Genomic DNA, 23,315 nt, shown 5'->3' on the forward strand with positions numbered 1-23,315 from the left:
GTTGGAGGATCTAAAGCAACACTTCTCATGAACAGATTTCCAAAGCAATACTCTAAAATAAATACAGCCACATGCCCATTTCTATCTCAGTGCCTGGCAGGGATGGGGAAGATGAAGGAGAAAACAAGCTCACTCTTGTGGCATTTAGTATAATGGATAAGAGCGGGGGCCCTGGCCTCAGGCACACTTGGGTTCAAATCCAGTCTCACCAACTACTTTTCCTCATCCTTAGGTAGATGATACCGACCTGTGGTACCATCCCACCTACAGATTACTGCAGGATGATGAGAGTGGTACCTCCTATGCTCCAGGGCACCAAGAATGAAATCTGCTTTACTCCTCACCTCCTCTAGACCCCCCTTGTTCCTCCCCATTTCACGAGGTGTCTGTGAAATTCTCAGTAAAACAAATAACAAACACTGGGCCAGTACCTGGTGCTGGCCAGTCACGGTGAGAAGCACTTGGCACTCATGATGTCACTTCTCACAACCACCATGAGTCAGGCTCTCTATTCTCCCATTTCACAGATGAGAAACCAAGCCACTGAACAGTGATGTGCTTGGGCCAAGGTGACACGGCTAGTTACGGCGGGCTGGATGTGACCCGGGCAGTCGGGCATCAAGGGCCATGCTCTTCACTATACTTCCTCTCCATGCATTTTGAAGGACATTTTTTTCCCCAAAAGGAAGTAAATGTTTTACTCATTGGGATACTATTAATGGCTTTAGAGCTATCTTAAGACAATTACGTATCTTTAAAAGAGCTCCTATTTTTAAAAAAAAATCAATGGAAGAAGTCTCCAATAGGGCAGTGGTTTGGGCAAGGTTTTGAATGGCACAGGCAAGGTCAATCCCAAGACAAAAGAGCTGGTAACAGCAGCATCGACACTGAGAACTCACCAGGCGCACAGCACTAGGCACTGGGCTAAGCGCTTTACACACCTTTTCCCATTTACTCTTCACAATGGCCTTTGAGGCCCGTGTCAATTATCAGCACTTTACAGACGAGGAAGCCAAAACTCAGCTAGGTTAAGCCACTTCCTACTAAGTGGTAGAAATGAGATTTGTACCTAAGTCTGGCCCAGAAGGCAAAAGATAAAATCAGTCTTCTTTAGTGAAATTCTACCCTTTCCAGCTGTGGCCCTCTGTATCCTGGGTGCTGCCTGAATAATTAAGGTGGTAGTTGCTTGTGGAGATACTGTCAGTACCCCTTACCCCAGAACCCTGATTTTATTCAGATTTCTGTCTCTGCCAACAAAATACAGGTTGGGTCCTGTTATGGAGTGAATTATGTCCCATCCAAATTCATATGCTGAAGCTCTAACCCGCAGTGTGACTGTGTTTGGAGATGGCGCTTTTAAGGAGTTAATTAATGTTAAGTGAGGTCATAAGAGTGCGGCCCTAATCCAACAGGACTGGTGTCCTTAAAAGAAGAGGAAGAGAGACTAGGGACACACAATGCACAGATGAGAAGACCAGGAGAGGACACAGTGAGAAGACAGTGGACTGCAAGCCAAGGAGAAAGGCCTCACCAGAAACCAACCTTGCAGGCACCTTGATCTTGAACTTTCCAGCCTTCAAAACTTTGAGAAAATAAACTTCTGTTGTTTAAGCTACCCAGTGTATTATGGAAGCCTGCTAAGGTCTGAATAGCCACCTAATTCCCAAGTTGATGGTGTTAGAAGGTGGAGTCTTTTGGAGGTGATTAGGTCTTAAGGGTGGAGCCCTTATGAATGGAATTAGTACTCTTATAAAAGTGGCCCAAGAAAGCTCCCTTGTCCCTTCTGCCATGTGAGGACACAGCATGAAGACAGCTGTCAATGAACAAGGAAGTAGGCCCTCACCAGACACTGTATCTGCCAGCATCTTGATCCTGGACGTCCCAACCTCCAGAACCATTAGAAATAGATTTCTTTTGTTTATAAGCCACCCAGTTTGTGGTGTTTTCTTAGAGCAGCCCAAACATACTAAGCAAAGTAATACAGGCCCAAGCCAATCACGGCGGTCCCATTCCCCTTGCCAGTGGTGAGTTTAGACAGGGCACATGACCCATTTCTTGCTACTTAGATGGGGGCTTAGAGGAAAAGTTTCCTTTTTTTTTTTGGCCACACTGCACGGCCCGTGGGATCCTAGTTCCTCGACCAGGGATTGAACCCAGGCCCTCAGCAGTGAGAGCACCGAGTCCCAACCACTGGACCGCCAGGGAATTCCCAAAGTTGTCCTTAAAGAGGAACCGAAGACTCCCCATCTTTCTGCCTTCGGATGCTGCCATGTCTGGACATTATGTGTGGAATGGCTACAGCCACTTTGCTGCTATCTGGGGATGGCAGAGCAGAGAAAAGAACGGAACCTGCCTGGCCCAGAGCCTTCACTGTTATTCAACAGAACACACTGAATTATTTTTGAAGGGCCAGTTAGGTGTTTGTTCCTTGCAGCCAGCATCCCAATTGATGATAAAATTGACAATGTCACAAATGACTTCCCTAACCCATTCATGGGGATTTAATATTTGAAAAGTCATTCATGAAGACCGATATCAAAGTGGTTTCTGGGAAGACTGGGAAAGAGATATCCTTATAATGATCATCACATTGATACTCCTTAACATGCACAAATAATCACTCACTCAACACCTGCCTGTGAAGCAACTCTAATGTACTAGCCACTATTTTAGGCACTGGGAATAGCAGTGAGGAAATCAGACAGAAATCCATGATCTTAGATGCTTATTCTCTCTTTCATACACACACATGCAAGTGCACATGTGCACACACATGCACAAATGAATGAGCTATCTTGGCCCACCACTTCTGAAAAGACGAAATAGGGCAAATGCTAACATATGGACAAAGTGTTCTGGCCATTAAGACAAGACAAATGCTTTAAAAGTTCTCTTTCCACAGGAGATGAACGCATTAAAAATGCAGCCAAGAATATAACTTAAAAAAAAAAAAAAAAAAAAAGGGCTCATTGTCATTACCCTTAAGTGTCCAGGAGCCAAATGCTATATAGATCCCAGGAAGGTCTGTTAGAGGTTATTAATTTTTTTTTCTGAGAAGTGACAGGATTGATTACCTTTGGCAAGAACAAGATGAACAACAGTTCAAAGCGGACTGAGATCGAAAAAAGCCTATTGGCTGAGATAAACAATTGAAAAACTTGCAACTCTGAATATATGTTCACAGACACATCAGAACTTGAAGATTCATTAGGCCCCTACACTTCATTTGTTTATATATTTGTTTTTTTATAAAAATAAGAAATGCTTATGGACAGAAGTTCAAATAATATTGTCATGTATCAAGTAAATTATGAGTGCCCTCCCTCCCAACTCCCACTTCCTAGGGATCAACAGTGTCAACATTTGGTGTTTATCCTTCTAGGCCTTTGTCTATGCCCTATGAATACGTAGCTTTTGCTGTAGAAGACTTTTGTTCTGTTTTACAGAAATGGATAGTCTTATACACATTGAGCGACAATTTGCCTTTTTCACTCAAGAATCGAGCACGGGCCTCCCTCCTCCCGTGTTAGTACACTCAAGTCTACCTCATTCCTTTTAATGCCTGAGGAATCCACATCATGTATGTAACTATTTTCAAACTGCTCCAAATTGATGAAGTTTTTTAAATGTTTTATTTTTAACCAATTATAGCCTCATGAGAAATTGCAGAAATAGTATAGGTGCTGGGTACCATCACCCAGCTTCCCCCAGTGGTAACACCTTACATAACTATAGTGCATTGTCAAAATCAGGAAACTGACATTGGTATAATATAATTAACTAGACTATTTCACCAGGTTTTTCATACACCTTTCTTTTTGTGGGGTAAAGGGTATATCTTTGTGACACTTCATTAACTTATTTGGATTTGTATAGCCACCATCACATTTAACTACTGGATTTTTAAGGTTATCTCCAGATTAGAGTTATCTGCCCACTTCAAAAGTATAGGAAAAGAAAAAAGAAGTTGGGTCAATAACACATTTCTGTTTTCTAAACTGAGATTAACTCATACGCAGCCCAGGGTGCTCGGAAGATATGTACTTATACTTTTACTAAATAGCCTTCCAATCAGCATTTACAATTACTGCTCCATAAAAAAAGTGAACTAAATGATACACATATCACATTTTCCTTATTTCTGTAGATGAAACAAACATGTAAAACAGTAGGCAAAATCATAAACTAATCTTAAAAGCTAGTATCTTTCCTCCAATCCAGAGTTAATATGGCTCAAGTCTCAAAGAAACAAAATATTTCAATGTGAATAAAAAGAAATTTTATACCCCAGGTAGTAAAATGAGAAATTTTTAATTTTTCCTTTATTTATCTTTCTCTGGGGATTTTTCCCTAATTCGAAAGAATGAAAATAACACACCTGTATGCTTGAGAGGGATTTATCATCAACCAAGACTAGTCTTAGATTTGCATTACTAGCCTAATCGTATGTTAGAATGTTTAAAGGGCAATTTATAGTATGACCATCGGAGTAGCAGTCCCATGGGTCAATCCGTTCAAGTCCCACCTTAAAATGTAGCAGTTAACAGGAGACACCCAGAAAGAAAGAGTCTAAAGCAGTCAAGGGAACAAATCTGTTGGCTTCAGTCACTGCCAAAATGGCTACCTGACCTCTTTCTAACTGTGTGACTGTAAGAAGTTTGTAAGCCTCAGGTATCCCATCTGTAAAACGGGTATAACAGCAACACCTAGCTTGGGGAAGCTCTGAGAGTGAATTAAGATAGCCCAAGTAAAGTAACTAATACAGGCAGACCTCAGAGATATTGCAGGTTCTGCTCCAGACCACTGCAATAAAGTGACTATTTCAAAAAAGCAAGTCACACGAATTTTTTGCTTTCTCAGTGCAAATAAAAGTTATGTTTACACTATACTGTAGTCTATTATATGTGCGATGGCATTATGTCTAAAAAAGTACGTACCTTAATTAAAAAATATTTTATTGCTAAAAAATGCTAACCATCATCTGAGCCTTCAGTGAGTCATACTTTTTTTGCAATAGTAACATCAAAGATCACTGATCACAGGTCACCATAACAAATAATAATGAAAAAGTTTGAAATATTGCAAGAATTACCAAACTGTGACACAGAGACACAAAGTGAGCAAAATGCTGTTAGAAAAATGGCACCAATAGACTTGCTCGACGCAGGGTTGCCACAAACCTTCAATTTATGAAAATGCACTATTTGCGAAGTGCTTATTAAGCACAGCACAACAAAACGAGGGGTGCCTGTGGGGCGCATGGCAGAGGGAGCCTCAGAAAGAGGTGGTTAAGGGCTCAAAGCTTAGCAGCATCTCAGACCCAGCTCCCCGCTCCATTCTTCACAGCCAACCAACACTGCCTTCTAAACGCCTCCTGAAAGGTCACAAAATTTTCCTAACAATAGGTATTTGTTATAATGTTAAGCGAGGGAAAAGCATCATAAAATCATACAGGAAATATTTCTCATCTACAAAACCACAATTACAGAGCAAGAATCAAAGTGGAGAGAGAAATATTAAAAAGAAAATGCACCAAGACGTTAACAGTGCCCAGTTATTCATGACCGAATTTTAGGTGGCTCCTTTCCTCCTTTTAACCTTTCTGTCTTTTCCAAATTCTTTCCAATGAATATGTACTCTCCCATCCATTCTGCCTCTTGGTTTTTCCATGGCTACCAAATAGTTCTCCTCTAATCCATCTCAGATGCTTCTGCCAGTTTGATCTTCAAGCACCACTTTTTTCATATTATCCCCCTGGTCAAAAATATTCAAGTGCTGCCTGGTCTCCACGACATGACGTTCAACAACCTCTGCCTGAGCCACTCCCAGCCAGCCTAGTCCCTCACTCTTCTCCAGTAATGCTTGTCTCCTTATTATGTCCGTCTATACAGGTCCCGTCCCTCAACCCCTCCTTACTGCCCCTCTGCTCATCTCCTGGCCTTCAAGTCAGTCCAGGCTCCCATCTGCTGTTAAGGTCAAAGACAACAATGGTAACCACCCCCATCTGCCTGCTGCCTACCATGCACCAGCTCTTGGCCATGCGCTTGACGTGCATGATCAGTCATCTCGTGAGAGCCCTTCGAGGAAGGTTCTATTATTAGCCCCATTTTACAGCTGGTAATACTGAAACACAAAGAGGTAAAGCAGCCCAAGGCAACACAGCCACAGTTGGAACCCAGGTCTGCCCGACTACCTGCCCCAGCCTCTACCACCTTCCTCTTCCCTCCTTCAACAGAGACAACCTGCATCACACAGCTTAGCAAGTGATCATGAGATTCCATATCAGACAAGATAAAAAGCTGCTGAAAATGATGAGAAGCTTATCAAGGGATTCGTTTTCATTGCCCAAAAGCAGGTTTTATGAAACGGTTGCTTTTCTCTCTGCAGAATGTGCCTAAAATTGGGGGCATAAATGTTTTTCACTTACTCTAATTTTAATTGTATAAGGGGAAAAAATCCTGTCTTTAAACAACAACAAAAAAGCCTTTTTGAATAATCACTCCTTGATTTTTGGGGGGGAAGGGATTTGATATTTCAATTTCCATCTGAAATTTCGAACATCAGATATTTGCAGCTGAAGGCACTTCTCCCTTCTCTCATCTAGATAGTTCTCCCTTCCTCTCTCACACCTACCTGTCATGTGCATTGCCAGCCGCTGAAGACAAACTCCTACATTCTGGAGGCGTGGCCTCTTACAGACACACACAGCTCCAACTCCCCGGTGGACACATCCCAGCCACTGTCAAAGAGCTTTTAGGTATCATATTGCCACACACATCTTCAGCACCACCCTGCACACTGACATTAATTCTTTCACATTTTGAAAATGACTTTTTTTATGAGACACTGCAAGTTCCTTATTTAAATGCCCCAAGAATCAGAGTTTATTATTATTCAGGTGACCTAATTTTTTTAATCACTTCTTCTAGTGCAATAATGATTTCCTAGAGTTTTACTCCCCAGGAAAGCTCTACTCTCAGCTTCTGCCATCCTTTGAGATTACTGGCACTTAAAAGGAAGAATGCCTTATGACATGTACTTTTTGTTTTAAATCCAATTTTGCTTTTCATTAAAGTAAGGAGAAAAAAATAAGTGTTCTCATTTTCAAATGACTCTGTCTTGCTCATAGGTTTCAGTCATTCAGCTGAATTGGTCAAGTTCATGATACGTCTTCCCAGGAGCCTGGGCCAGCGTGTGGTGGCTGAGACTACACTGAAGATCACAGAGAATGGCCTGCAAGTTTTCAAAGCATCTTCTGTTAAAGTGGCTTGATTTAAAATCAATTTACTCAATGGTAAAAAATTCACCTGAAATATGAGATGTCCCTATTTTTCTCCACATACTTTAGGATTTGGAAAAATTTAAATATATGCAAGACATTATACTTGCTGAAAAGTTAAAAAACAGGGCAAAAAAATAAGTTAAGACGATCCAAAATCTTGCCCTCCAGCGATATTCTGTCATATCTCTCTCCCAATTCTCCTGTGCAGATATGAAAATCACGTTTGCAATCCCGATGACACAGCATTCAAGCGCTGTGTGTGGGACTCTCCACTAAGCGCTGTAAACGGACTGCCTTGTTTGATCCATGCAGTAGACTAGAAAACAGGAATTATTACTGCTCCCATTTCACAGATAAAGAAAAAAGCTGAGTGATTAGGGACAAGTGACTTGGCCTCTGCTTTAGTCTGACAGCTGTAAACAACAGAGCTGAGGTTCAGATTTAGGCACCCCAACTCCAGGGCCCACACTTGAACACCAGGCCACACTACCACTTAGGACACACACAGGTGTAACTTCTTTTTTTCACTTGAGCACATCAGTGTGTACTCCATCGTGGGTCTCCATCATCTTAAATGGCCCCACAACATTCCACTGAGTACACAGACCATAATTTAACCAATCCCCTTCTGATGGCTGTCTCCACTGTTTCACTAGCGTGAACGCAGCTACACATGTGTATGTGTGTGTGTTTACACACTCATCAAGTTATTTCTACTGGATATTTTAAAAAGTGGATTGCTTAGTCACAGTCGTATCTTTTTTTTCTTAACAGCTGTCAATATGTGTTTGCAGATACAGGGAAAAGGCAGGTGGATTTGAATTTTGCTTTACTCCAAATACCCTTGTTTTGTAGCAAGGTCTCTTTTTCCCTCACAAAGAATAAATTCTCAACCATCAACGAGAAGACAACAGAAGCTTCATCCATCACAGTTATTGCGACAATCTGAAACTGGTGTTCCACTGAAATTGCTTCTCAGTCTTAGGGAAGAAAAAGAGTATTTCTGCTATGATTCTGACTTCACTTTAATCCCTGACAATGCTTCAATCAGACAAAAAAGAAAAGAAAAAAAAATTTATAAGAGCAATTACGTATCTTGAGTTTCACTTTCCTTCCATAAAATGGAGAAAATATTATCTGCTTTACGACTTTATTAACTTATTATCAACACAAAAGGAGTGCATGAAGGTTAGTGAAGAGGCAATGAAGCCTGCTGGCCCTGGAGTCGGATTCAATGGGTTTGTGTCCAGTCACTGCCACTTTCTAGCTGTGTGACCTTGTGTAGTTATTTGGCCTCTCTGGGCCCCTACAGCCCCCTCCCAGAGTTGGTAAACAAGGCAAGGCAGGAAAAGTGCTGAGCGCAGAACCAGTCACAACAGTGAGCCGTTATGAAAGGGCCCTGATTATGTCCCTGGGCACACAGGTGTAGGGCTTGTTACGACACAGAAGAGAGGAGCCCTCCTTGGTGGTGAGCTTCACACTGATGCCACCTGGCAGTTACCTCGGGGGCATGGTAGGAAATGCACTGGAAGATCCAGTCCATGGCAGGCGAGTACAAGGGGAGGTAGGATGGAAGCTCCACTCCCTGGAGCACCAGCTGGTTCTGGACAGTATCGCCGTGAATCTACAGGAGACCAAATAAACACTCAAAAGAAGGGGAAGTCACATAATAAACGAAGAGCATGTAACTCACAGACTGCGCATATCTGCAGGCATCTGGATGGCCCCGAGAGAAATAGCCTGGTTTCTCAGGGTTTTTTTAAACTAGAAAAAAGCACACAAAGTTTCCCATGTCACCAGGCTGAGCTGTTCTGGGAATGTGTGCTGTGCAGAGAGGTAACCTGATAAAACTGGAGCCAGCAGATGCTAAGAAGCAAGGCTGATCAACGGGAGATGTTTCCAGGTAACACATGCATATTAACCCTCTCTGCTTGTTCAGTACAATCAGCACGTTTTAACTGTGTGTAACAGACTCGAGTGTAATTTTATAGGGTTTACACATTCAAAGAACTTTAAGGCAATCTCGGCTTGGAAAACCAACTGGGTTTTATGAATTTGTGATCATGCAGCTATTACATCAATTAGCTGCGCTGACTGATAGTGTACTCTTACCTGTTTGAATGTGAGGAGGAAGTCAAAGAAGTTCTTATCTAGGCTTTCTTTGAGATGTGGAGCCACTTCCATGCCCACCTGTAGCCAATCAAAATGAAATTACCTTGACCATGGAAAAACAGGTTGTAAATAACATATCCAGTGTGATGTCATTTTTGTAAATTAAAAATATACATATAGACAGATATAGGCAGAGAGGTCCAGCAAGTTAACTTTTATTCTTTTTGCTTATCTGTTTTCTTATTCAATAAGCATATCTTGCTTTTATAAGAAAAACCGCAGAAGCTATTTTTAATGAAAAAAGGGCAACATTTGCAGTAATCATCTTAGCAATTTCCCAAAGGTAATGAAAGTATGACTGAACAGATGACCAAGGGAACAAATCAATACAGCACTAAGGAGAAATGTACTCTCAAGATCATGTATACGATGTTCTCTTCCTCTCTAAAAAATGATAAACACACATGTGGCTGTACTTATTAAATGAAGCAAAAAGATTCTGGTATGTAAGAGAGTCAGCTGGGACTTCACTGTTGCATTGTTAAAATACATGGATTCATTCTTTGCTGGGCAGTCATGGAAGCAGCCATAAATTTGGATGTATTTTAAGCCGGTTTTTATTAGACAAGCATGAAGCCTAACAATGCTGTAATCCACTGGTTCCTTCGTTCATTGTTTTAAAAGATGGTAACATTTTCAGCTGAAAAAATCTGCTAATCATAGAGAAGGTGGCCAGAGCCCCAGGGTTGGATGGGAAAGTGAAGGTCTCAGCTATGGCAGGGAGTGCAAGTATTTAAAACAAAACAAAGCATCATGATGTTCCTTAGACTGAGCTCCTCAGAATACACCTCAATGCCACATTGCTGCTTTAGCACGAAAACAACTTTGTAAGGGGAGTTGCTTTCTGGGACCTGGTTCCTTCCAAGGGGGACAGATTCCTGCCACTCACCTCCCCCCCCTACCCAGAGGTCATGAAAATTCATGATAACAAGGTTTTTTAGATGTCTGTAAAGAATTCCTTTGAGAAGAATTATGCAAGATCCACTGGGGCGGTAAATTCCAAGGGCATCTCTATGGCTGTTGGGGACGCTTCCAAGGACAGGCACAGAGATTAAAAAAAAATACTAACAACAAATGTCAGATCCACTTCTACTGTGTTCTGATTCTATTGTCTTTCCTTCCACTAATCATTTTGTAGAAAAGGCAATAATTACCTGTTAGGCGACAGCAAAAAAAAAAAGCCCAGTGGACAAGCAGTGGAGAGGAACTGAAGGGGCCATGACTTAGGAGTTAATCATACTTTCCTTTAATAAGCAGCTTTGAGGTCCCCCATGCCCTGCCTACTCAGTGCCTTTGTGGGGTTTTTTTGCGGTACGCGGGCCTCTCACTGTTGTGGCCTCTCCCGTTGCGGAGCACAGGTTCCGGACGCGCAGGCCCAGCGACCATGGCTCACGGGCCCAGCCACTCCGCGGCATGTGGGATCTTCCCGGACCGGGGCACGAACCCGTGTCCCCTGCTTTGGCAGGCGGACTCTCAACCACTGCGCCACCAGGGAAGCCCTGACTTTGTGTTTTGTTTATGTCTTCCCATAAAGCCAAATGAGCAGCTTGGAAATCCGCTTGGGTCTAAAAGATTTCTACCTAGAGTAGCAAGGGTAGTTACTCATGATTTCCATCTGCTGTTTCTGCCCGCCTGGCATTCATTCCCTTTGTTTCTGGAATCAGTAAAGTGGATTTGTCTTCGGGAAATCAAACTTCCCTCTCAGACCAGGTCTGTGGCAGAGCTGGACCCGGCCGACCCTGAGCTGCAGGGGTGGGCACGTGACCCAGGCTCAGTCCGTAGGCATATCCCATCCCATGGCCACTGACTGGTCTATCTATGGACAAGGGACCCAAGGTGGTACAGTGAGTTTCTGCCCTGAAACTCTGGCTGGAACTACTGCGGAAAAGGCACTCTTGCCACTGGAGTTCCTAAGTCAAGAGGATGGAGGTCTTTCCACCATATGGAAAAAGAAAGCCTCAGAGTGCAGTCACACAGAGGAGAGCAGAGCTGAGCAATGAGGGAGGAGACAATTCTTGACATGGTTTGGGGGCCCTGGGTCTGCCATGCATGCCCTACCTCAGGCTCTTCAGGCGCAACGGCCAACAATTTACCCCCTTTTGCTTCAAAGTACTATGAATTGGGGTTTTGCCACTTGCAATTGAAAGAATCCTTACTAATGCACACTGTCTCCTTCTTTTTATATCAGAAGATGTTCAGTAACTACCCAACCAGGGAAATCAGTGCTCTGCCTAAATTGACACAAATGATTTCAGATACAGTGCATCTCATCACCAGCTTTCCTAGGGTGGGTCTGTAATTTCTCCTCATTGCCACTGAGTTTTAAAGTTGCATCTGTCATGCAAAGGCACGTTATATGCAACAAATATCATCTTTCACTAGGCTGTGTACCTTACTTCAAACTTTAAAACTGGAACAGGTTTGTAAGGAATGAATATTTCCACCCACGTTCTGATTTCTGCTTAATAACTGTGTGTCACAAAACACACTGAGATTCTAGATCTTTATTATTCTACTATTACTGACGTCAAGGTGAGTTCAAAGAATGTGATGTGTCCTACAAGGGGAAAGGCAGCAGAGCACAAATACACAAGTGATAGTATCCTTTCATCCCACAGCAGGATCCAGCAGCATTCTGCACAGAATAGGCCCTCAGCAAACACTGACGCGGCTGGAGCGTTCAAGCTCCCGACATTCCAAAGCTGAAGCTCTAGGAAACATATCTGATGTTCCCGTATGAAAAATCCACGCCAAGTTTCAAGCAGATGGCAACGCGTAAACGCTTCGGCCTCGGTTACTACGAGGGAGCAAGTGCCCTTTAATGGAAAGCTTTTTCTTTCTTTCTTTTTTTCTTTTCTCCCTTATCAGGGAGTGGACCTATAAAAAGTATCCTTCCTAAGGATGTCTGCTACTCACTCTGAGGGCAATGACTGTTTGGTTTCTTTGCGACACTGGAGACCACAGGGCTTCTGTCATTTGTTAGACGTCACATAAAAGAAGCGGATCAAAGGCTACGGTCCTCGCCTTCTGATTTCTTGGCACTGGAAGTCTGGGGTTCATCAGGACCCTAAAGAACAGGGGCAATAACCCCTCTCTAAAGGTGAACAATGCCAACGGAACTAGCAAGGGGGACTCCACAGAAAGCTACCAGAGGCAAAGGCCCCATGTGAGTTGAAGAAAAACGAGTGTAAACTCTCCACAGGGTGCGTTTTTCATAAATGAAAAACGTACTAGTTTTAAGTAGGAGCTTCACGGTGCTTTAAAGGAGAGAAAGGCTGAGTGATTTACAATCCTCACCAGCAGAGCAGCCCTCCAAGGCCAGGCGGCACAGACCCTGATGCCCGCCGTCACCAGGCGCCTCGCCCTGCCAGACAGCCCTCACCAACTCGCGCTCCAATCCAACTCTTTAATACAGAGACCAAAAATCGAATAAAACAATCGAATTCAAAGACAAAGGGAAAGCATGTTTCGAGTCAATGCAAAGCAACCTATCAGCCGAAAGGCTCTGGGAGCCTCCTTCCCAGCAAGAAGGGAGAAACAATTAGTTCTGAAACTTAGTTCGTTTCTAAGAAGATGACCTTAAACACCCCCTAATTAGAGTTACTGGTAAGTGGGTCTACTTTGAAATTAATTTTTAAAAGGAATCCTACAGTTCTGCTTTCTGCGAACAAGCTGTGCTCTAAAATTAGCAGCTAATAAAGTCCTTCTTCCAGTGACTGGTGAGGTGGCGGGGAGGGAGAAGCGTGAACATTAGGGGAGACAGGACACGGTCACAGGCGCGAGTGCAGGGACGCAGCTTACCCTGCACAGGTAGGCCCTGGCGTACACCGACACCAGAGGGTCCCCGATCCCTCGGACCATGCAAGTCAGCCGGGGCAGACACTCTGAAATCCCCCTGTTAGAGACAAAAAGACAGCAGCATTACACCCCGTGGGAGAACTCTCTGTTCTTTCATTTTTTTTTTAATAAAAAAAGCTAGACTTCCTAAATGCAGGGGGGAAAATCAAGCTTCGGAACCAAACCAAGGTCAAAGTCTGAGTCTTCTAAGGCCATGTAACAAGTCTTTCTCTCTTGCCACGATTCATACATTGAATGGTTTCTTTTATCTTTACCATTTGCTCAGTGCTGGAGTCTAACCTTCACTCTTTTCCTGCTTGAGGTCACATTTATTTTACTAATTTAACGATTTTTGTCCCCCGATTATTTTCCATTGACAGCTCACTCCTTGACCGTCTTGATATTTTCGTCGTATCCATATTCCTTTGGTACTGATTTGCGCCCTGTGCCCCGCCCCTTCCTAGCACCTGACACCCAGCACCTCAGGCTAACATCCGCATCCCCCTCAGTGTGAACTGTGACTTATTTATTCCTCCTGCCACGTGGGACTTCCATCTGCCTTGGGCATTATTCTCCCCCAACTGGTGAGGCAAAATAACTCTTTCTTCAGCACCACGTTATCCCCACAAATTCCCCCAGGCATTCCCAGATCCCAATCAAACACATTTGGTACACATTCTAAATCCAACCCAACTATTCCTCAGAGCTCCGTGAGTCAGCCCATGGCTTTGAGGAGTTGATTATCTAGACGGGATCCAACACCACTCAGTCTTTCAGCAGCTCTGCAGAAAGCAGATCTGGTTTCTCCCGGCTCTGCAAAACTACTCTCAGTACAATGCCCGAGGTGACCCAGAGTAGCAAAGGGCTTAGGGGCAAAGGCTTTTTTTCCTTCTGACATCATCTTGGACAGCAGCCGCAAAGACAATGAGTGAGGGCCCACGGGTGTCGCTCCCAGTGTAGTGTGTCCAGCTCACCAGACCCTCACAGACCCCTTCTTAGGGCCTTGTTCACAGAGGAGACTGGGGGTCAGAGATGCTAAGTAACTTTCTCAAGACCACACAGCTAGTAATAGCAGAGCTAGGATTCAAATACAGTTGAGCTGAACTTCCATGAGTTAGTCAACCCACCGCTCCCAGCTTGAGTTTTCTTCTCTGTAAAATGGAGATTAAAAAACTATCTCTACTTTAAGTTTTCATTTGGATTAAACGAGAAAATGGATGGGAGGTGCTTAACACCAGATCTGCTACACACTAAGTACTCAAAGAATGACAGCTACTATGACATCGTCATTAGCATGTGTGTGTATGTGTGTGCACAGGCATATATGAGAGAGAAGTTTTTTGGAAATGTATGGTCCCGGACTTTTAACAAGAGCCTTACGTTTTGGAGAGGAACTTGTTACACTTCAGGATGGATGCCTCCACATAGCTACGAAAACGTTCTGTTAAGGAAGACATTTTCCAGATGGTCTGTTCCCTGTGGGGAAAAGCCTCAACTATTCATGCAGAGAACTTGGTGTGTCTTCAAGAGAGGGGGCCACAGTCACTCTCAACAATCCAGAGAATTAAATTAGCGAGTGGCTTGTGGTTTCTATATTTGGTTTTCAAGGTTTTATATTTATTTATAATAAAATCTGGAAAACGTTGTACGCTGATGTATGGTCGCATGCTGAAATTTAAACTGGGTTTTGAGCATTTCCAGTTGAGGCTTTATGGGGAAAAGGATGCAACACAGAGAACTAAGATTCCATTTGTGTGTAAGTTGAATTCTCTGTCCTTCAACACTGGTGTTTGTGCAGAGAAGCTTGACCCTGTTCCTTTCAAGTTCTTGAAACCAGAGAAAACACAAAAAGATGAAGCATTTTAATTGAGAAAATTAATGTGGGAATGTTCCTCAGGGAAACAAAAGCCTGGTACATGGCACTATAGTCAAAGTAAAAAAACAGAAAACTGGGGAGAGCCGGAGTCCAAGGACCTCGTGGACAATGTGGCTGGCCCTGTACTTCCAGGCTAGCAACCGTAACAGAACTGCATTTTCAACAGGAATTTCAGGGCAGCCCATTACATGGCTTCTATTAGCAGTGCAACTCTTGCAGCCTATCTTTAAAACCATCAGACAGAAAAAAAGGATACAATCTCGGAATGAGTTCCCTGATGGAAGCAATCTTGAAAAACCAATTTAAGCATGTTTCTTTGGCTGTGTCATTTACATTCTCTGGAGAGAAGTGATCTGTAAAACAAAAATAATATCTATCAGCCCCTAATTCTTGGGATCTGTTAGAGCTGCTATGAGTCCTAGGACAAAAAAAAGTTACAATGGAGCAGAAGAAGGGGTGGGGCACCCAGTCCTATGTTTTTCCTTCCAAATATCTTTATTATTAGGAAACAACTGGTGGCAATGATAGCTGACACACAAAGGCTTTCTAAGTGCCAGGCGCCATTCACAGTGTATAGACATCAGCTCACCTAATCCCCACAAGAACCCTCCAAGTTACATACTTTTATTGTCCTCTTTCATAGACACAGAGGGCAAGGCACAGAGAAGTTTAGGGACTTGCCCAGGGCACACAGGAAACCGACGTAAGAGTTCCTTTTGGACCTTCCATCTGCGGTGGCACCGCCGCCAACATGCAGATTTTTGTGAAGACCGTCACTCTCGAGGTCGAACCCTCGGATACGATAGAAAATGTAAAGGTCAAGATCCAGGACAAGGAAGGAATTCCTCCTGACCAGCAAAGACTGATCTTTGCTGGCAAGCAACTGGAAGATGGATGTACTTGGACCACAACACTCAAGAGGAGGCCACTCTTCATCTTGTGTTGAGACTCCGTGGTGGTGCTAAGAAAAGGAAGGAGAAGTCTTACACCACTCCCAGGCAGAACAAGCATAAGAGAAAGAAGGTTAAGCTGGCTGTCCTGAAACACTATAAGGTGGAGGAGAACGGCAAAATCAGTCGCCTTCGTCGGGAGTGCCCTTCAGGTAAACGTGGTGCTGGAGCTTTTATGGTCAGCCACTTTGACAGACATTATTGTGGCAAATGTTGTCTGACCTATTGTTTCAACAAACCAGAAGACAAGTAATTGTGTATTGGTTAATAAAAGACATGAACTAATGAAAAAAAAAAAAAACAGACGTAAGAGTTAGAATTCAACTCAGGCAGTCTGGCTCCGCAGCCTATATTCTTAGCCACTGCCTCTAATTTAATCCAGAGGTTCTTGGTGTACCCACCAGTAATTATGGTGATACTACTGAGAATTCCAGATGCTTGAGGAAGCTGCAACTGTAATATTAAATGTGATCGATCAGTGTTTGTGCTCTAAATATCACATGGACCAGACTTGAAAGGTAAAGCAAGACTCTGAGGCGAGAAACCAGCCAGAGTTAGGCTGCCAGCTCAATATGGCACTAAGACTTGAGTCACTTTGTGGCAAAACTGCCACTTTCCCCGCTTATCTACTCTCTTCCTCTTTAATAGAACTCTCATTTTCTGCTGGGCATACGGCCATCCTTGCAGCTCAGTGTGGCCATGTGACCAAGTTCTGGCCCCAGGATATAAACAAAAGCGCAAGGTCTGGGAACTAGCTGTAAGGGAAAGGGCTTGATCTTCATTCCTTCTTCCTTCCTGCCGGCTAGAATGCAGATACGATGGCTGTGACCTCCATAACCATCTAGAACCACAAGAGCAAGACCAAAGTCATGATTGTTGGCACCACGGGCTGGCTGCCCACTAGCCCTCATCTTCCTTACTGTGATTTGGAGTTTTCTGGCACTGACAACCAAGCCCAGTCATGACACACATCTTAATAAGGAATGGAAAAGAGTACGGAAAAACGAAAACAAAAACAAACAACAAAAAACTCATCAACTCCAAGAAGGCCATTGTTGAACTCTTACATGAAAATGATTTCTCCTAAATGATTCCCACACAGATTGGAGCCCGATCCTGCCACCGGGTGTGCTTTACCCTTTCAGGATTCAATCAAAACAGGAGAAATTAATTACTACAGAACGTAACGGATGAGCATTAGCTTGCAGGCTGGTCTCACCTTGCTGTTCAGTGGCTCACTGTTCGTCCCTGACTCTACTTTCTGCTACTTGGTGGTACACCATTAAGGTGATCAAAACATCTATGGAATCAGCAAAAAGATAAAACTCTAGGTACTTCACGAGCTGAGAACAGTCACTGATCACAACGGCAGATATTTTGGAATTGCAATCTCAAGGATTCGTCTATTTTTGGACGTTCTGGCATGCTTCATTCATTCGAGAATTCTTCACTTGCCATTTTCAAAGGGAAGGGAAATTACCATTTTCCCTTTCCTGGCCTGAACCCGTGCACTTCAAAGTAACTTTTTTTCAAGTTCCAAGAGATCCAGACAGGAAAAGATAAGGGTTATTCTTAAATTCGTTTGTCAATCTTGCCTTTTGGAAAAGGGAGAGGTGGGGTTAATTTCCCTTCATATGACCAAATCATGTGACTTGAGACCCAAAAGCAAAAATAAGTCTCTGAGGTCATCTAAGAAAAACTCTTGCTTTTCAGTTGAGGGAATGGAGTGCAGCAGCAAAGGGTGGGATGACAGGGATTCAGTCTGCCAGAGAGAGCTGGACATCACACCAAAGGCAAGTTGCCCTGCGTGTACACATTGACTGAAAGCTATACAATAATCTTCATATGCAATATAAAGGCTTTAGGCTTTCCTTCCAGCTCAAGGAATAATTCAGGAAAAGGATTATGTTATGCAGGACTTTAAAATATTATAGAAAAAAGTAAATAAACAAAACTGGAAGAAAAAAAATGTTACAGAAAACTCAATATTACATTACTTCATTTGCTCAATACAAACGTCTTAGGAACCAACTAAAAGTGGTATTCTAGGCTCCAGGCAGATAACAGCACATAAGAGAGACCCTGCCCTAATGAAGCTTACATTCCAGTGGGGGAAGAAACATAATAAACACAGAAAGGAATAAGCATGCAAACAAGATAACATGCAACAGCAGTCAACACTATGAAAGATATAAAACTAGGTATGGAATAGAGAGTGACCTGAGTTAATCTGGCAGGGGGGATTCATTAGACAGGGTGTCAGTCAGAGAAGTCTCCTGCAGATGTAGCATTTGAGCTGAGCCCTGAATTATAAAAAGGAGCTAGCCATGCTTAGATGTGGAGGCAATGTATTCCAGGAGGCAGAAACAGCAAGTGCAAAGGCCCTGTGGTAGGTATGACCTCTGGTGTGGTCAAAGAACAGGAAAGGGAGCCAAAGTGGTGAGAGCAAGAAGCGGGGAAGCAGGCATCACAAACCAGGTCATGCAGGGTTGCAGCCTTGGTGAGGAGTCTAAGAGTTTTTCTAAGTATGACGGAAACTCCCTGAAGAGTTCTGAGCAGAGGAATGGCATGGCATGACGTGACTTATACTTCAGTGCTTGAGCTGCTACGTGGAGAATGAATTCAGAATTTGGAAATTAATTAAGAAGAGGCTTTGATGTAACAAAGACCAAAGATATTTTCCTCTAGTTCTCACTTATTTTTCTATTATGGTGTTTCTTTTTTCAACCCTAACTTCTGTGGATATTTTAGGAGGAGGGAGGACACCAGCGACTCTAGTTCTCTTTCATTTGCCAAGTCTCTACCCTGGCAGTGAGAGGTCTCTTTACATAACAAGGCTTATAGGGGTGCCACGTCACCTTAATATGTGCCTGAAAGGCCAGGTCAGTTAAGGACATTGCTTATCCAGATGCAGCTTACATCAGCCATGGAGAAAAACTGAAGATAGGAATGCCCCCAGTTGATGAGGAGAGCCACAACACAATAAACCCAAGTTATTTCTCCCAACATGGAAATAGAATTGTTTTATCACTTAGAGTACATTGCCTCTTCAGTCATATGCTGGATTAAGAAATGTTGGGGGAAAACTACACAACTAGTAGCATATACCTTCCGTGAACCCAAAGGACACTGGTATCTTTCTGAGGTCGTAAGAGCTATGCCTTAGTTAAAACTCCTGAAGGTAAAGGGCTCGAATACTAAGTTCACAATCTGAACTTGATTCAAATGGAAAGAATGAGTACACACGCCACCGGACTTCTCTCTCCACATAATTTCTTTGGGCAGAATTCTGCATAGTAGGTTTCAAAGCTTTCTTCATGATTACTGTTAAGAGTCATCCCCAACATTATTGATGTTTTTGAGAAAAGTTTGCCCCTCTCCCTTTCAGGTTCTGGGAAGCAGAAAACACATGCAGATGAAGATTTTAACTGAAAGGGGGGAAAATGAAATTATTTTCAAGAAAGCAAAAGCCCGATTCAAGGTAAAAAAAAAAAAAAAAGGTATTTTGGGAGGGAAGAATTTAGTGATAAACGTGCTAATTAGTATATTTAGATAAGAACTAAAAGTGAACACGAAAGTAGCCTTTTCTTCTGAATTTTTATAGTTTAGGTAGGGAGAAAGTTATTAGTAATGCTTCCTTAACTAGCCCTAAAATGTTGTTTGTATAGTTAGTGAAAACTAAGAGGAAGGAAAACTATTGCAATAGGTGCAAACACAAATGCCCTTAGAGGCCAGTCAGGTAATATAAATATTTTTAAGCAGTTAGGTATACAACAATAGGAAGAAGTAGAACCTATATGAAGAAGCATTTTAAAAAATACTGTTATAGCCAAAGAAAACACCTATCTGAGTTTATTTCTGCCTGCAGGCTAAGAATTTACTGCTGCTGGTATAGCATATGGAAGAAAAGTTGGCAAGTGTAAAATAAATGCACCCGAGTTTCCCAAATCCTTAAGTTGACAGAGAAGCCTTTCCATCAGGCTTGTCCCTGCCTCCAAGTCTTGAGAAGCCTAGAATGTGGGAGGAGCTGTTGGACATATATACACTACCAAATGTGAGGTAGATAGCTAGTGGGAAGCAGCTGCATAGCACAGGGAGATCAGCTCGGTGCTTTGTGACCACCTAGAGGGGTGGGATAGGGAGGGTGGGAGGGAGGGAGACGCAAGAGGGAAGAGATATGGGAACATATGTATAACTGATTCGCTGTGTTATAAAGCAGAAACCAACACACCATTGTAAAGCAATTATACTCTAATAAAGATGTAAAAAAAAAAAAACATTGCAGGTATGATGTGGTGGAGGGGAGGGTCTAGAGCAGCAGTGTCCAGTGGAAATATCATGTGAGCAGCATTCAAAAAGCTAAAACAAAACAGGTGAAATTTTAACAATTTACTTCATTTAATCCAATTCATCTAAAGTATCAGTTCAACATGTAATCAACTTAAAAATTAGTGAGATACTTCATGGTCTTTTATTTGTATAAGTCTCTGAGGGACTTCCCTGGTGGTCCAGTGGTTAAGACTCTGCACTTCCACTGTAGGGGCCATGGGTTTGATCCCTGGTCGGGGAACTAAGATCCCGCATGCCACTCAGTGTAGCGAAAAGAAAAAAAAAAGTCTCTGAAATCCAGGGTATTTTTTTTTTTATACTCACAGCACATCTCAGTTTGGACTGGCCACATCTCTAGTGTTCAAGAGCCCCACGTGACCAGTGGCCACCATATTGGATGGCGCAGGCCCAGCGCTAAGAACCAGGCTCTCGCTAGCTGGTGGCAGGGCTGTGGGCAAGTCCCTGACTCTTCCCCATTGGGTTTGCCCACCTATAATGAGACACGGTGATTCCTAAGAGCTTTTCTAACCCTAAAGGTCTGTAGAGTTCTGTCTTTCTCTCTGAGAAATGTACATATTAAATAGTTTTTAACAATATAGATAGATGGAAGGAAGGAAGGAAGGTAAGAAAGGGAAAAAAAGGAAAGAAAGAGAGAAAAGGAGAGAAAAAAGAGACACAGTGAAAGACAGCAAAAGAGAGAAAGAGAAAGGAAGGAAGGAAGGGGGAAAGAAAGAGACAGAAAGGCAAGACAGATAAACAGACAAAAAGAAAAGAGGTCAAATTACGGGTACTGTCACATGCCATCTCTTCATCCTCCAGGGAAGTGCCGCTGCTAGAAGCAGAAGGAGGTGGGATGAAGGTGGAGTGAGCTTGTTCTAACTTGTACAGATAAGCGCGCTTCCTCTCAGCAGCGCTAGGAACTTGAAAGGAGGAATAAGAGGGAAAGGACGCTGTTGCTGGGCGTTCCATGCTGCTGGCCCCATCATCATCATTTATGTGACAAAAGAAATTTGTGATCTAGCTGTCCCATTATAACCTCCTGAGAGTTTAAAACTGAGTGGCAATAAATTTAATGCAAACATCACTTGGGCATAGAATGTAGATTCAAAGCATCTGTTATTATTGATTTATTTGACATTGTTCCTTAATATAAAGTTGATTTTATAAAGTAATTTGCTTCTTAGGAAAAACATATAGGAAAAATATTTAAATGTCCAGCAGCAGAGAACTTGAAGTTGGTATAAAAGTTCAGTTGAATCTAATTGTAATACCTCTTCATTCTTGCAGATTCAAATTACTTGCCCAAATCCCTAGCTGGGCTGTTGGAAAATCTAATGTTTTTTGAAGACTGAGATGATCAGAAATCCGTAAAGGCGTTTCTTTAACTTTTAACACAAAACAAACAAACACAAAAACGTTTATTTCAGGTCTCAACAAATCCTGACTTGATATAAACCTTCTAATCCTGACTTGAGGACAGCATGAAACCCATGGAAAAGCTAAGACATTACCTGGTAAGATGCTGTGGTTATCCATACACATGGAAAAGATGCGCTCATATACCAGCTTTCCTGGGGAGAAAAGGACATATGGTGTCAGCATTGTGCCCTTCAGAAGCAAACAATAAATTAATGTTTGTTAATTAGGGACAGAGACAGTGGCGTCTCCCATACGAGCTTCTACTTGTGATAGTATGCTGCCACCTAGTGGGACAAATTTTTAGCCATGATTCTTTTTTAATTTTAGATTTTTAATTAAAAGAGGGGACTTTCTGCTCTAGGCAGAAAAGTGATCCTTCACTTATGCTAAGCAAAATAAGTCAGACAGAAAAAGACAAATACTGTACGATTTCACTTGTATGTGGAAACTAAAAAACAAACAAACAAAAAAGAACAAATATAACAAAACAGAGAGTCATAGATACAGAGAACAAACAGGTGGTTGCCAGTGGGGAGGGGAAGGTGAGAAATAGGTGAGAGAAATAAATGAGTCATGGGTGTGAAATATATGGTGCGGGGAATATAGTCAATAACTATGCATGATCTTTGTAAAATGACAAATAGTAACTAGACTTATCACAGTGATCATTTTGAAATGTACAGAAATATCAAATCACTGTGTTGTGTAACAGGAACTAACAAAGGTCAGTTACACTTCAAAAAGAAACAAACAAACTCATAGCAAAAGAGATCAGATTTGTGGTTATCAAAGGTTGGGGGAGGGGGAATTGGATGAAGGCAGTCAAAAAGTACTAACTTCCAGTTATAAGATAAATAAGTGCTAGGGATGTAATGTACAACATGATACATATAATTAACACTGCTGTATGCTATATATGAAAGTTAAGAGAGTAAACCCTAAGAGTTCTCATCATAATGAAAAAAATTTTTTTCCATTTCTTTAATTTTGTGTCTATATGAGAGAATGGATTTTCACTGAACTTACTGTGGTAATCAGTTCATGCTGTATGTAAGTCAAGTCATTATGCTGTACTTCTTAAACTTATACAGTGTTGTATATCAATTATATCTCAATTAAACTGGAAGAAAAAACCCCCAGATTTCCTACTCCTTCACAAACTACGTGCCAAAAATGACCCACATTCCTCTAGGATAAAAATGAGCTTGAATAGATTAGTAGCTGCCCCCTGAAAACTACCCAGTTTGCCACAGTCTCCACTGCTCCCTACTGTCTTCCATCAACAGCCTGCTTCACGCACTTACGTAATCTGCCTGGTACCTAGAAGCACTGGAATTTGAGATTCATCTAGGTATACAAGTTCTACAAGGGCAGAGATTTGTACCTGCTTTGTTCACTGACATATTCCCAGTACCTAGATCAGTGCCTGACATACAGTGGGTGCTTCATC

At 42.4% G+C, this 23,315-nt stretch overlaps 1 protein-coding gene and 1 pseudogene across 7 annotated transcripts in view; one reads left to right on the plus strand and one right to left on the minus strand.

Moving 5' to 3' along the window:
* The window catches only part of VPS35L (VPS35 endosomal protein sorting factor like), a 130,231-nt gene that overhangs the window by 72,581 nt on the left and 34,335 nt on the right, over positions 1 to 23,315 (minus strand). For all 7 annotated transcript variants that reach the window (XM_067706492.1, XM_067706495.1, XM_067706491.1 and 4 more), the window contains exons 9-14: positions 21,958 to 22,017; positions 15,424 to 15,520; positions 14,672 to 14,719; positions 13,256 to 13,349; positions 9,395 to 9,472; positions 8,784 to 8,906 (exon numbers count right to left, since the gene is read on the minus strand). In XM_067706492.1, the coding sequence (XP_067562593.1) occupies positions 8,784 to 8,906; positions 9,395 to 9,472; positions 13,256 to 13,349; positions 14,672 to 14,719; positions 15,424 to 15,520; positions 21,958 to 22,017 (500 nt within the window). The remainder of the gene's footprint in view (positions 1 to 8,783; positions 8,907 to 9,394; positions 9,473 to 13,255; positions 13,350 to 14,671; positions 14,720 to 15,423; positions 15,521 to 21,957; positions 22,018 to 23,315) is intronic.
* LOC137207081 (ubiquitin-ribosomal protein eS31 fusion protein-like) lies at positions 15,899 to 16,418 on the plus strand (annotated as a pseudogene).

The sequence above is a fragment of the Pseudorca crassidens genome, chromosome 15, assembly GCF_039906515.1.
Source record: "Pseudorca crassidens isolate mPseCra1 chromosome 15, mPseCra1.hap1, whole genome shotgun sequence".
Taxonomy (NCBI): domain Eukaryota; kingdom Metazoa; phylum Chordata; class Mammalia; order Artiodactyla; family Delphinidae; genus Pseudorca; species Pseudorca crassidens.